The sequence below is a fragment of the Anolis sagrei genome, chromosome 1, assembly GCF_037176765.1.
Source record: "Anolis sagrei isolate rAnoSag1 chromosome 1, rAnoSag1.mat, whole genome shotgun sequence".
In the NCBI taxonomy this organism is placed as follows: Eukaryota; Metazoa; Chordata; class Lepidosauria; order Squamata; family Dactyloidae; genus Anolis; species Anolis sagrei.
The window spans coordinates 130,846,189-130,861,744 of record NC_090021.1 but is presented as its reverse complement, the minus strand read 5'-3'; the positions used below and the strand labels follow the sequence as shown (position 1 = coordinate 130,861,744).

At 39.5% G+C, this 15,556-nt stretch overlaps 1 protein-coding gene across 4 annotated transcripts in view; it reads left to right on the top strand.

Annotated features, from left to right (window-relative positions):
- The window catches only part of ROCK2 (Rho associated coiled-coil containing protein kinase 2), a 102,899-nt gene that overhangs the window by 49,994 nt on the left and 37,349 nt on the right, over window positions 1–15,556 (top strand). For all 4 annotated transcript variants that reach the window (XM_067468619.1, XM_067468616.1, XM_060787553.2 and 1 more), the window contains exons 6-10: window positions 5,145–5,289; window positions 7,819–7,957; window positions 11,637–11,728; window positions 14,079–14,238; window positions 15,176–15,263. In XM_067468619.1, coding sequence (XP_067324720.1) covers window positions 5,145–5,289; window positions 7,819–7,957; window positions 11,637–11,728; window positions 14,079–14,238; window positions 15,176–15,263 — 624 coding nt within the window. The remainder of the gene's footprint in view (window positions 1–5,144; window positions 5,290–7,818; window positions 7,958–11,636; window positions 11,729–14,078; window positions 14,239–15,175; window positions 15,264–15,556) is intronic.

Genomic DNA, 15,556 nt, shown 5'->3' with positions numbered 1-15,556 from the left:
CACTTCTAGATGTTCCCATAACCAGTATGACTACCATGTTTTGAACTTACTGGAATTTCCAAGCTTGGTACAGATTTAGTCCAATGTAAGTGTATTGCAGAAGTCCAACCTTGATGTTACCAGCATGTGCACGACCATTTTCAGGTCCTCCCAAATCTAGGAAAGGGCGCAGCTGGCGTATCAGCCAAAGCTGGTCGTAAGCATTCCTGACTGTCGCATCTATCTGGGCTGACATTTGGCAAGTCGGATCCAGGAGCATTCCCAAGCTGCGAACACAGTCTTTCAGGGGGAGTGTATTGTATTCGGCATGGTCAGGAATAGCAATCCTTTGCAGCACTATTGCCTACTCAACCCCTCGGCTGACTTGACAGGATTGGGTAGTGCTTTTGTGATGTGGAGATAAAAGGTAAAGAGATTATTGTTGTGTATCATCCTAAATTACACTTTTCCCTTCCTATTTTATAGCTTGGGACTGGATGGGTAGGTGGGGATGCCCACCAATTTTTTCTCACTGCTGTTCCTAAACCTGTCCATCCATGCAATCACTGATTCTTCAACCTCCAATGAAATCCTCTGTCTGGTTGCTTACCCCTGTAGGTAGTCGCTGTCTGTTTTTGTGGACTAAAAATGGGACAAATACAGTTAAAGATGGCACGCACATATTAGAATTCCATAGTTGAGGATTTGTATATGTCCTTATCCAATTGGCCTCAGTCATCTTATTTTCTACAGAATTTGACATTCCAGTGTTAAGAATTTGACATCTTTCCAGACTGTGTGTAGTTTTCTTGAAAAAAAGAGAATGTTTCACAGCTGTACAAATAAAATTCTCTTTATGAGATATTCTCTAAGATGTTTACATCTTAGTGTGTTTTATTTTTATCATTCATATAGTAATTTAATATTGGCATCACTTCTGCATTTGTTTGTTTTTTGTCAGAACTGTTTGGGCATCTTATCAACTAGTAAAATACTAACAGCTGTTGTGGCAATCACTCCAATTTAAAAACAGACTATGACTTCATATTTGTTTTGTATTGTTTTCTTTTGTAGCAGACCTCTCTATTGAGCATGACATTATACACAATTATTTCCTAACTGCCATATTTTTCCTATTACTGTATTTCAAATATGCTTGCAGAATATTCAAGTAGTTTCTGCAACACCAAAACACATAGGCTTTCCCCCTAAATTAATATTTAATTGTAATATTTTTGATGGAAGGTTGTGAACACTATAGAAAATTACTTCTTTAAAGCTAAAGTCATATAAATGAGTTTGTTAATAAGCATTTTCATGATTGTAAATGAGTCATTTGCGCATATTGTGATTTTATTTTGGTATCATTTGCCATTTTGCAATGTGGACTGCAAGTGTTTCTTTTAGATTTTTTAATTCCTTAGCTTTCTATTAGGATTCCAAATACTGGATTTAAAATGTCTTAAGCTGCGTTATCACAGTATGATACCTTGCACATGTGATTCGAAAGCTAAGATTTGCTTCCATGAGAGCCCGAGAATGGGTGAGTTTTTGGCACAGTTTGGAATCCTAGTCCACAGTTTCCTGCCAGCAGGCTAGGCATTGTCCATTGCTCTTTGTGTCACAGCCATTTGCTCAGTGTATGGAGGGCTCCTGCATTATTTGTGATGGAAAGGCTTGCTCTTGCAGGTCCCCTTTTTATAACCAAAATGACGTCTTGTTCCATGTATTTTTCTAAATAGTGTCCTTAGGCCTCCATCTTCCACATGTGTGCAGCATAAAAGTGAGCAGATTGTTACTCCTAAGGCAAAGCTGTTGGTGATATGTGACTATTTAGGCCATTTGTGACATCTGTCCCTCACATGATCTACAATATTCTAGCAATATTTTTGTGAGAACTATGTTAATGTGGGGTTGTGTGTGTGTGTGTGTGTGCATTGCACAGGCATTAGTCACAAAAGCTGTTTAGAATATATAGAATGATGAGATGACTTTACCAATACTGTTTTAGTTTTGTCACTTTACCTATACTGAAGCTACTTTAATACAACATATTGGTCATAACACAGCATTAATCATCATTCTAGTGGTAGCCCCCAAGCTATCTGCTGCTGAACCCAAAATAGGTTTCTGGAAAGAAATAAACAATTGTAGTCAACAAGTTTGAATATTGACCCAGTATGTATTTGGAAAAGAGGGTTATTGGACCTACCATCAAACATCTTAACGTGCACTGGAATTAGATGAGTAAGATTTTAGAACAGTGCTATCCAAACTGTATGAGCTCTCTGGTGGTGCAGCGGGTTAAACCTCTGAGCTGCTGAACTTGCTGACCAAAAGGTCGGTGGTTCGAATCCAGGGAGCAGGGTGAGCTCCTGTTGTTAAACTCAGCTTCTGCCAACCTAGCAGTTTGAAAACATGCAAATGTGAGTAGACTAATAGGTACTGCTATGGGAGGAAGGTAACGGTGCTCCATGCAGTCATGCTGGCCACATGACCTTGGAGGTGTCTATGGACAAGGCCGGCTGTTCGGCTTAGAAATGGAGATGAGCACCAACCCCCAGGGTCAAACACGACTAGACTTCATGTCAGGGGAAACCTTTACCTTTACTATCCAAACTTCAGTTCTCCTGATGTTTTGGGCTTCACATCCCAGACTTCCTGACTTTGATCTAGCTGATTGGAGCTTCTGTGAATTGAAGTCCAAAACATCTGGAAAACTTAAGTTTGGGAACTACTAGTCTAGAAGATAAGCAGTATTTCTAAATCTAGGAATGTTGTCCCCAAATATTTAGGAACTGGGAAAGAAAGTACAAAATGAATGTTTTGATTTTAAAGTCTTTACCTCTCTACATGCAAAACATTGTATCATAACAACATGAAGTTAGGTCTGTTGAAACCTAGATTGTTTCCCTTCCTTTAAGGAAGTAACACCACTCTGATTAGCCTGTAACCTCCCACAAAGCAACTTTTTTCACCTTTCTGTACACCTCAAGGCAATGATTAACAAACAGAGCATGAGACTGGCTTTTTTAAGTGTTGATAAACATAATCTTATCCATTAGAAGGAGCAAAATCCACTTAATAAGAATAAGAATAAGCTTTATGTGTATGTGTATCCTGCCCCCTCTCCCCAAAGGAACTCAGGAGATTTTTAGAGCAGTACCTCTTTTACACCCTTTCCTGGGCAAATTCAGGTAGCAGGATTGGAAATTTAGTGCCAACAGTGTTGGTGTTTGTGAGGTGTTACATTTATCTTCACTGAACCCTGCTTTTCCAAGCTTTGCAAATTATTTGCACTCCTTTCAACATAGTGCCCTTGATGGGCTCGCTCACTCCCAGTATGTTTATGAATGGTTTGGATATGAAAGTTTAAACACATAATGCAGTGCTTGTATCTTGGATTTTTACAACATATCCAGAGAAATGATACCTGTTGTTCTTGTGTGCCCTTTAAGTCGTTTCCCAGTTATGACAACACTAAGGTGAACCTACCACAGGCTTTTCTTGGCAAGATTTGTTCAGATGAGATTTGCCTACCTTTGAGGCTAAGAGAGTGTGACTTGTCCAAGGTCCCCTAGTGCGTTTCCATGGCAGAGTTGGAGAATCAGAAACTGGCCTCTAGCATCATAGTCCCATACTCAAATTAATCCTGTTGGTCACATTTTCATTATTTTTTTTCAAGATGTTTTTAAATAGGGTAAATGTCATTTAAAATATTTGCCTTGAGTTTTGCAATTTTATATAAAATATCCACTGAATTCCAGTGTTTACTTTGAAGATGATCATTGATTTAATACAGACGTGGGCAAACCTTTTTGCCTGGGGGCCACATAGTGGGCCTGACCAAGAGGGCTGGGCCAGGAGGGAGGGTGGCTGGGCACGCGCTGGATGGGACGGGCCCAAGGGCAAGGTCTGGGTCATCCTCATATTGTTCTGCTATAAGGATGGGACTGCTTGTCCCATCCTTATGTCGGAAGGAAAATAAAACATGTGGCGACTGCCCCGATTCTCCTCCCCCGATCTTCGGGCTGTCTTCTTGGCATTATGCCAGGAGGAGGGTGAGACAGGCAACGGCTGAGAGAACTCTGGAGAGCTCTCAGCCACTGCGTGCCTACCTCGAGCCATCCTCTCGGCATAAGGATGGGGCCACTTGAACCATCCTTATGTCGGGAGGAGGGCAGGCTATATGGTGGCTGAGAGTGCTTCAGAAGGCTCTCAGCTTCTGCATCGCATCCTCCCCCATCCTTTCTGCATAAGGACATTGCGGGCCATCGTGTCCTTATGCTGACAGGACAGGGAAAATGAGGAGGGCCTGTTTTAACCTGAAGAGAAAAGGCAAGGGGGATTATATGTTCATAACAATGTACTGAATTTCTGTCAAGTTTCTTTTCTTGTCCTTTCTTGGAAATGCACAGACCATTCCTTATTCCATAGCTAGGATTTTCTTTACATTGTACGGTATGGTGGCCTAGTTTGAGCATATCACAAAACCATAATTTTGTGTTAAGTTTGAAACACAGCAATGTGAAGCAAAGAACATTATAGCCTAAATCCAATTACTAGCTCCTAGATTTGAACCAGGGATTCTAGTTCACAGTTCTAATTCTTAACTGCTATGCTACTATATAATTTAATAAAATTATTGAAATGTTGAAGCATCTAGAAAGACAATTGTTATCTTAAGTTTTATATTTGTGTCCTCATTAAACCTGTGTACATAAAAGAGCTTTTTTTACAAGAGCACAGAAACAGCAGCCCTAGCTTGGTTCGGTTACTCATTCTGAACAGAGGTGTGCCTATTTATTGTCTTCTGCTATTTTAGGACCAGCTCCAAATCTCTCTTGCAATTTATTACAGAAATTTCTCTGTGGGCCATGAATCGGACATAGCATACATTCTCAGCATTTGCTTACTTTGTCTGGCTCTAACATTAACTGTTCAGCTACCTTAACAAAATTTATTTCTACTTAGGTATGAGTTTTATGAAACAGCCTATAGGCAGTAATGACACTGATATAAAAGAAGTTTAGCTAACAGCTTTATATTAATTGCATTGTTTGTAAAAAATCAAATTAGTGTGTTTTAAATTAATTAAAATTAATAAAATTACAGTACCTAATCATTGTTCTAAAAAAACGTTTGTATCTTGCGTCACTGTATAGACAGGGATGGTGCGTTGTGATACAGCCGTTGGAACACCAGACTACATATCACCCGAAGTATTGAGGTCACAAGGTGGTGATGGTTATTATGGAAGGGAATGTGACTGGTGGTCTGTAGGAGTCTTTCTGTTTGAGATGCTAGTTGGTAAGTAGTTAATTCCTCCTGTTCTCTCTGTTGAATCTCAAAAGGTTATGCCTTGCTCCGAATATGCTAGATAGATTACTGATGTCCTGAGAGGATAGGAATTATTTTGGTCCCTAAATTCCCTTGGTTCTAGCTATACTTTTTACACCAGAGACTGGGTTCTTATATTATGAGGTGGAGCTGCCTAAGAAGGCAAGGAGAATTTAATGGAAAGTATGAACTACTCTGTTCCAAACTCTCTTCTTCTGTAACTGTTTATAAGTTACTGAAATAATGTGGTCAAATACCATTACTCACATCCTTTGCAGCAATGCAATCTCCTTCATAGCAAGCCCTTTGCTTCATATGTTTATATATTTCTAATTTTTTAAACTGTGAAAAATCCAACAATTTAGTTGGGCAAGTGACTCATGTTTTCCCAAGTAAGAAAACTGAGGTACACCTTGCCTCAAGAGATAATCACCTAATTAATAGGATCATGTATGTTTTGGATATGTGAAGCATCCACACTCTAGGCATGTGGAATGTATTTCTCATTCTTCACTAATTACAGATGGAGTGTCTCTTATCTAAAATATTTGGGAAGCCCGTTGGGGAAGTCGATTAAGTGCAGGACAGAGTGCTACCTGGCTATCTAGGGACTGGACCTAGGGCTAGGGACTAATCATTCTCAAAAATTTGCTGAAACATCCAGGTTTTCAGATCACTACAAAAGAAGGACAGTGTGGAGGCTTGCCTAATCTCCCTGGGGAGGGTATTTCAAAGCGGGGAGGGGGGCGAGAAGGCCCTCTTCCTTGCTACCACCAATTGTGCTTGTGATGGTGGTGGAAGTGAGAGAAGAGCCTCCTTGGCAGATCTTTGACCCCCCCCCCCAGTTCATAGGGGAGATGCAATCCTGAAGATAGGCAGGGCCCAAAGTGTTTAGGGCTTTGTAGGTCATAACCTGCACCTTGAATTGAGACCAGAAATTTAGCGGCAGCCAGTTGAACTACTTTAATAGGAGTGTCGTATTAGATGTGCCCTTGCAAAATATGGATTTCTTTATTCTTGTAAGCCACTACTCTATTTAAAATGTGGAAGATTTCCAAGCCATGTAAAGCAGGTCTTGAGGACTCTGGCTGGCCTGATGCAGTTGGGGGTTATCCCTCTTCGATTTCTGCAGAAGGTAGCAGTTCCTTCAGTCCTACCCATAATTGAGGCTGAACATAGCACTAAATTGTGGTTTTGTGTTACATGCATTAAGTTTTATATGCCTTGGGCTCGCTTGTGAGTTCCCCCTTTCTATTCCTCTCGTTGCAATATCAAAATGGACATTGGAAGTATTCAGTTGAGTATTCAAAGTGTCTGATTAACTATATAACCTGCTCTAGATCAAGAATTCCCAGATTGGAAACTCTTAAGGAACCTACTTTTAAAAAGTTGAAATAAACACTTTAAAGCTGTTACATTTCAAACTAATAAAAAAACCAACAGTCTGAAAGCTTAGAGTCAGAGCCATGATGGGTGCCAAATGTCTGAGGGTATGGCCACATTTTAATTTGACCTTGGCACAAAGGCCATGTCAATGGTAGTTGAACCTAAGTGAAGGTCATCTCATTACTCAATTGCTAAAGTTGAAGATACCCTTTTCTGTGTGTCCATGTGTGGTGGGACATCAAACAGATTCCTACCATAGGTCATTGGTTGAGATGCACTCAGATATCTAGGTCCCAAGATAGTTAGAACTTTGAAAGTCATGATCAGTCCCAGAACCTAGACTGAATTCCTCCTTGCATCTGAATTCAAGGGGGGGGGGGGGGAATGAAAACCACAATTGTTGCGGTACGACTTGATCCTGGCTTGTTTCAACTAATAGTTAAAATATAGGACTATGTAATTTAGAAATTTTTGCTTCTGTTTTTGATCTGTTGCTTCTTCCTTACATAAGAAGAGAGAAGTGAGTGAAATGTTGAAGCGAGTTCCTTCTTTTAGGAAGTCTAACCATCATGTAGTGTTAAGTCAGAAAACCCCCATTAGCTTTTTGGACAAGGTTCACAGAGCTGTTCTTCTGCCCAGCTTCTGTCAAGCTGTCAAAGGGGTTGCTGCTGCTTACTGGAGGGAAAGAGAAGGAGAAGGGAGGCAATTCAGATCATTAAGTTCTTGGTGCGCTAAGGTCTTGGAAGAAGGAAAAGATAGATCACCTCAATTTGAAAGCATGGTCTCTTTTCTTCCCCTGACTAAAATGAGACCAGCAGTTTCTCTGTGGTCTGAATTGCTTCTCCCTTCCACCCTGTAAGCAATAACACAGGTGGAGATACATGTACTAATTAGCGTAGTTGCCCCTGGGGCCAGCCTGGAGTATTGCCAATCTGGAGCAACCCCACATTATGTGACCCATGTAAAAGTAAGATCTCAGCCATTGTATGTATTCTAGACCTATGTACATAGGGTACTTGATTTATCGTCTCAAATTATGTTTGATTATCTGATTTCACCTTTTGTAATAAAAAGACTGTAGTTAATGCTTGTGCATCTTCAATTTAATTTCAGGAGATACTCCGTTTTATGCTGATTCATTGGTTGGAACCTACAGTAAAATAATGGATCACAAAAATTCATTGCACTTCCCAGAAGATGTGGAAATCTCAAAACATGCAAAGGATCTTATCTGTGCCTTTTTAACTGACAGGCATGTAACATGGATTTTTCTTTCTCAATAAACTGGACTTTTTGCCTCAAGCTCTCTTGCCAGAATATGTTTTCAAGATAACTTTGTATACAAAACAGTGAGTGTGACAGATGAGTTTCCATGTGTAAGAAACATGAGATGCACATTTACAACATAGTTAACAGTGTTGGCAATGTTTATCAAATGCTGCATGCTTAGCAAATAATTAGGGTTACAATTCACATGGTCATTTTAGCAAGTCTTCATATCGTCAGTAAGTATTCAAGGCACATTCATAAGAACAATCTTGAGTAGGAGGTGACCAGTAATAATTGGGAGGAGAAAAAAGATGGAGAACTCCAGTTTTGCTCTGTTGACTGCTACTTTTATCTGCTTTTTACAGAGAAGATGGGAATGTTATGTGGAGGAATGGCCCTGGAAGGAGGGTGGTGTTTTTGTTTTTCTGATATTTACTTTCTCAGTCAGCTGGCCTCCAGCACAATCCAGAGCTTTGCCTGGTCCTGCTTTGGGAAGGGTTGAGAAGGCAGAGATGGATTTGGGATAGAGAGCAGTCCTATTTTCTGGACCTATTTAGAAAGCTTGGCTAATGAGTGGCTAAGAGGGATGATCTGTTTCTATTCATCACTTCCTGGATGTTGATCAGATTTACTGAAATGCAGTTAGCTCGAAAGTGCTATCTATCTATTGAATTAAAAGAAGTTGGGGAAAAATCCATAATTCTAAGCAGGCATTACTTTTCAAATATCCAAAGAGGCCTATTTTTTCCTGTCATTTGATTTTTTAAAAATTGAAATGTTTATGCAATGAATTGAATTGAGATCTCAGATTACGTGCAGAAAGTACAAACAATTAAAAGCAATATAGCAGAACTTTACAATGTAGTAAATGATCCTAGAAACTTCATGATCCCTGAAACTTAAGCAAAAAGCCACATGTTTACTCTTGTGTCAAAATATGGTGGTTTTACCAGTTCTTTCTTTTGCAGTGTAGCCTACAGCATGTAGTATTCATTGGTTGTTTCCCATCCAAGTACTAACCAGGGCTGACCCCTGGTTAACAGACAGGATATAGTGCCTTAGCAAAGGGTAAAACTGGGCTCAGATAGTCTGTTACATGGGGTGTAATTTGAATCTCGAGTGACAGAGGTGGATTCAGAAGTACTCAAAAGCTGTGCACTTGCCCCTTCTGGTGTGGGTGCCCCATCCAGGGCAGGTTTCTCCCCTACTTTTTTGGACTAGGAACCACAATCTGTAAAATCTTTGTCTAATCAAGATTCATTTTAGGCTTATTGGCCTTCATTACAACCATTATAATATCAGCACGTTTAGAGCTTCACCTAACTGTGATGACAAGGAGAAAGAGAGTTATGGGTCATCAGCCTACTGATGATACCAACTTTTGTTTTGTGATCATCTCACCCACTGGTTCCATATATTATAAACTGCATGGGGGATATATTGGAGTCTTGTGGTTTGAAAAAGAATGTCCCAGTGCCTCACTGTAATAGACCCTAAAGGAGAGTATGGAACCATTGTGACCACAACTGTGTGTCTTCTACTCCCAATCTATAAGATAATAAAAAAGAAAGTTCTTGTGGAAAGATCTTGGGGTACGAGCAAGGCAGTTCTATCATTCTTCCAAATAGTTCATAATGTGCAAAGGCATTCAGCTAGCAAATGGTCAAGCTCCTTGCCCAGAAGGGGAGGATTTGCAAGGGAGAAGTATATCTCACTTGTGTCTTGGTTCAAGGAGGTTTCATCAGCTGAAGATGGTACAGAAGCCATGCAAATTTCTAAACGCAAACAGCCTGTAGATGGGCTAACACAGGCTGTGGGTTGTAGGTCTTCTGTTCCTCTCTGCCATGACAAAGACCCTTTACTGAGAGTAGCGTGACATTTGTTTTTAATGCATGTTTGCAATGCAAGGCACCTCTAGAAGCTGTTATAGTTTTGCTTAGGACAGGGCACAGAGATCACCACCCCCACAACATATCCTCCAATGCCAAACCAGGCATTTCTACTTTAGTATGTCTGTTTGATTTTGAGGGATGATGCCATCCATGAATGACCCTGCAGGAGGAAAATTACTCCCTAGACTGGCCTGACTGCAACAAAAGAAACTCATTTCCTATTGTGTTGTCCTTGACCATTCTGGGCAATCATTTCAGTTAAGATGTCCCCACAAAATATTGGAGAAATATGAAAAAACTAGAAATTAACATTAAATCTCTCCCTACGAATTTGAGCCAACATAACTGAGGTGATGTTGTCTGTCAAGCAACTATGCAAGCAGCTCAAGAAAAGGCATTTTTTAAGAATTGGTCACTTTTGTCACTTCTTGCCCCTTTGACTGAGTTCAAGTGTAGCATTAACTTTTGTCCAAGTTCAAGGGTGAAGGAGAGGCAATGGAGATGGACAAGGATGCAGGGGATAGGTTCCATAACTGCATAGATATGCAAAACTTGGTCATAGTGACTTACACATTTTTGTACTGGCTGGGGTCATTTTGCCTGTGTCTGGTTCAGTTAAGTAAGGAGCTTCCATCTCTTTACTCCACCATTAGAAGCGCAGCTAGGCTACTCCCACCTGTCTTGCCCCAACAAAGGGCCTCCATCGCTTTACTCCAGGCATGGATAGACTGTATGGCTTCTCAGCCATGCATAGAGACCTCTGTCCTTTTACTCTATTGAGAGGGGTGTGGCAGACTGTCATGTCTCAGCAGAGTAAAGGGACAGCTGCCTCTTGCTCCACTGAGCCAGGCACAGGAAGCCTGGCTATGCCTGCTCAGTAGAATAAAGGAACGAAGGCCTTTTCCTTGGTTGAGGCTGTGGAGTAAATGGATTGAAAAGTTGAGGAAGGACCTTAGCTGGTAATAGTAAGCCAAACTGCAGGTATCAGCCCTTGGGATATGGACACCGGACTGCACTTTTAATTTCTCCTCCCTTTTCACTTATTGTATATATCTTACTATTTATATTAATTGTCTTGTTAAGTAAATTTATTTAAAACAGGCCACTTTAAAAAATATACAATTGCGACTAAAAACACTTGAAGTGGAAAGGGGTGAGTTATCTGCCTTGGGATATGCTACGTCTCCCACACAAGTGCGTTCTTGTGTGAGATTTTAGCAACACACCCAAGAAGTTGTTTTGAAGAGAAATGAGTGTGTCGCATTCATAGTTGTTCCATTGTACATTTTTATGAGAAAGTGTGCATATGTATGCATATATGGGTGTTTTTAGAGGCAAATGATACCATTTTTGAAATACTTACTTTAGGAGAGTTTGAACAACTCCTCTATGTTTGGAAGCCAGGTCTTTGGTCACTTATATCCAGATGTTTGCATTGCGGTTTGGCAAACTGTAGGTTCACATTTTTTTAAAAGAACATTTTTCCTCTGCATTCCTTTCCTGCATAACCCAATTGGAAATATGTTTTACTCCACACGTGGCAGACTAAGACTTCCAGCTACTTCATTTTCTGTATATGAATGCTCTGAGAAACGTAACAATGTATGAAACAGGGGGATTCAAACTAAATTTTAATGAAAAAGCACAACTATATCATATTTATTCAGTGTATAGGCATGCTCAGCACTCACATAGACTGTAGAAATGCATTAATTGAAAATGGAAAACTATTGATTGCAGTATATAATTTGATTTAATTGCTTTGTTTAGGGAGGTGCGTCTCGGGAGGAATGGAGTAGAAGAAATTAAATCGCATCTGTTCTTTAAAAATGATCAATGGGATTGGGGTAACATTCGAGACAGTAAGTACTTTTTAAAAATATACTCATTGAAGTTTTGTTTTAGTTTGCATGAATTTTACACGTACGAGGGCTGTTTAAAAATCCAGATAGAAACATGATTGTGTTACTGTATATTTGTTTAATGGTCTATTCTAGCTGAGTTAACAGTTTATGAATCTGCTGTACACATTCCCTGCTGAGCGGATTGGGTCTTTGGATCATAATAAAGATTGCTTGATTGGTAGCTGAGTTATAGATCAGGGAAGCCACTAAAATAATCAGGCTTATGTATTCTGTCATGACTGTCTTAGTACTTGCAATCATTGGTTGTAGTTAATGTGTTTGTTTATACAGAGACCAATCTTTATACTTAAAGATCACATTTGTGCACAGTGTGTCTGCCTCTTTAGAGGCAGACATATGTTTGTGTTGCTTTGGGGTAAACATATGTTGCTTTGGGGCAGATCTGTGATCATTCTCAAGCTCTTGGCATAATACTACTAGATGATTTGGATTGAGGGGACTTAGTGGCAATAATTCATGGTTGCAAAAACCCTAACCCTTAACCAAATAATTGTTTGTAGTGCCTGGAATGTGCTGAGACATCAGAAATTAGAAAATTTCAATGACAATATGTTGTCGAAGGCTTTCATGGCTGGAATCACTGAGTTGCTGTGAGTTTTCCGGGCTGTATGGCATATTCCATAAGCATTCTCTCCGGACGCTTCTTCCACATCTATGGCAGGCATCCTCAGTGGTTGTAAGGTCTGCTGGAAACTTGGCAAGTGGGGTTTATATATCTGTGGAATGTCCAGAGTGGGAGAAATAACTCTTGTCTGCTTGAGGCAAGTGTGAATGCTGCAATTCAGCACCTTGATTAGCATTAAAAAGCCTTGCAGCTTCAAGGCCTGGCTGCTTCCTGCCTGGGGGAATTCTTTGTTGGGAGGTGATTAGCTGGCTCTGATTGTTTCTTGTCTGGATTTCCCCTCTTTTCTAAGTGCTGCTCTTTATTTACTGTCCTGATTCTGGAGGTTTTTTTTAATAATGGGAGCCAGATTTTGTTCATTTTCATGGTTTCCTCCTTTTTGTTGAAATTGTTCATACGCTTGTGGATTTAAGTGTCTTCTCTGTGTAGTCTGACATGGTGGTTGTTAGAGTGGTCCAGTATTTCTGTGTTCTCGAAAAATATGCTGTGTCCAGGTTGGTTCATCAGGTGCTCTGCTATGGCTGACTTCTATGGTTGAATGAGTCTGCAGTGCCTTTCATGTTCTTTGATTCGTGTTTGGGCGTTGCATTTTGTGGTCCCTATGTAGACTCGTCCACAGCTGCATGGTACACGGTAGACTCCTGCAGAGGTGAGAGGATCCCTCTTGTCCTTTGCTGAACATAGCATTTGTTGGATTTTCTTAATAGGTCTATAGATAGTTTGTAGGTTGTGTTTTTTCATCATCTTCCCTATGCGATCAGTTGTTCCCTTAATTGACAGTTTTAACAATTGTAGGGAATAGCAGATTGTTACACTATAGCTGAGCCCTTAAAGAAGAGGCTAACAAGCCACCTGCTGCTTCCTTTTTGTGAATAGAATAGCATACTCTAGATCAGCCTGAAATCACCCATGTGCTTTGAGGTGGTTGGACAAAACGCCTACCATGTCAGGTTTATTTACCCAAATGCTTATTCTTAAGCTCCAGCATGAATGCATTGGTTTGACAGAGGCCTTCAGAACAGTTTGAGTTCTGCTTTCATTTGCTGAAAACATTTATGCCGATTGGCGTAAATCGGGATAAAGGATTGGTTGTTCCAAAGCCTATTTAGTCATTGATTTGGCAAGAGAAATATGAACATAATTGTTCAGATTATTATTTTGGAGCTGTTTCAGTCCTTCCCAGCAGGTAGCACAAGAGTTGTGCATGCATCCATCCTAGTTTGCCTTTTTGAATTAAGCCCCCTCACATGAATCCTGAGAAATGTGAGCAGGAGGAAGCTTGCAGAAGAAAATTCCTATTTGCGACCTTCTAGATGTCTTGAACACCCTCTTCAGTTTTTTATTTGTTCAGATTGCTTTTACCCAAAGTTAAGCTGTTCCTGCTTCCCACGAGTTCCTCCTCAACCATGTTCTTCAGAAGCATATGCCTTCTCTCTCAATACATGTTTTGGAATGTGGAAAAACAGTCTCATTTCACTTGCAATTCTTGGGATCTAAGCTCCTCTTTTGCAAGACCTCTGAATAAGGAGGACCCTGGCATGCTGCAGGATATAGCAAGCACCTTACACAGAGCATTTATTTTTTTCAAGGCAAAAGAGAAGATGGTGTAAAAGTTTATGGGAAGTGCATATTGTTCTAATACAGTTTTCTGTCTTTCCATTCTAGCTGCAGCACCAGTTGTCCCTGAGCTGAGTAGTGACATAGATAGCAGCCATTTTGAAGACATTGAAGATGATAAAGGAGACGTCGAAACTTTTCCCGTCCCTAAAGCCTTTGTTGGAAACCAGTTGCCTTTCATAGGATTTACTTACTTTAGAGACAACCTGTATGTGAGATACCAGTAAAAATGTTCATAATAATAATAACACTTGCTTCTATCGTCAGAAATATTATTTTAGTAGTTTTGATTGTACTTTGAAGTTTCCATGCTATTTCCATTGCACAAGGGAACAAAATAGACTTTTTGTAATAATCAGAAATGAGAGTAGAACAGTTTAAATCAATTTTTCATGGTAATTTTAAATATGTCTTTATTTTTTCCCATCACATAAGCTTTTAAAATATGACAAATTGTACATTGTAGCGGACTACTGTAAAATGTACACATTTCACATCATATTCGTGTAACACAAGCCAACAAGTATTTTTCATCAGATATGATTTTAGGTCATTCTTACAGAGTTTTTTGCGCTGAATTCATATCTGTTTTTATTTTTTTCTATCATGTGTAGTTTTTGTGATGAGTAATCAAATGATTAATGAATTTACGCACTGATATCGATAGAATCTAAATGATAGAGAAAAAATAAACAGATCTGAATTCAGCACAAAAAAACTCTTTAAGAATGACCTAAAATTATATCTGATGAAAATAACTTTTTGGCTTGTGTTATTTTTGAGAGTGAGGGGTAGAGAAGAATGCAGACAGAATAGGCAGTGTCAAACATTTTTACTTTCATAGTAAACTATGTATTTTGAACCTATATGTAAATGTATTAAAATACATGAAGAAATGTGTCCAGCATAGGGGGTTTTTTTTACATTCATCATTTTTTGTGAGTTGGAGAAAGGGCCTGCCTCTTTTCCCTATAACCGAAAGGTCTTTGGGTCAGTTACAATGAACAGAAAGAGAACTAGTCCTGAACAAAACTACCTTCATTCTGAGAGGAGCCTAGTGGGGATTAAGACTTGAGAGAATTGATTAAAATGAGTTGATTGGCATAGTTGCTGGAGTTTTTGAGAACTTGAGTTGTTTTCAACAGGTTGCTAAGTGACTTTTCTGAGGTCTCTAGAGAAGCCGAACCCTGCAAAAACAATGGAGCAAGGAAAAATGAACTAAGGAAAAATGAGGCAAGTACTCTCTGTTTAATAAGTGCTAAATAAATACACATAAGGAATTTGTTATGCATAGTGGGTTTTTGGACTGAGACATATATGATAGTTTTCAATAGTTAGAATTAACTGAATAAATCAGGAACAACTTGTGAATAGTCCCTTTATAGTGACTGGAGCTGTTAGTCACTATATGGTTATTGTGTTAGAAAGACCAGTGGTTCTTAGAAGAATTTGAAATAACAGTCTTAAATCTAAAACACTGAGATAGTCAGTCTACTAGGACATTTGGAGAATATAGCTGGGAAGAC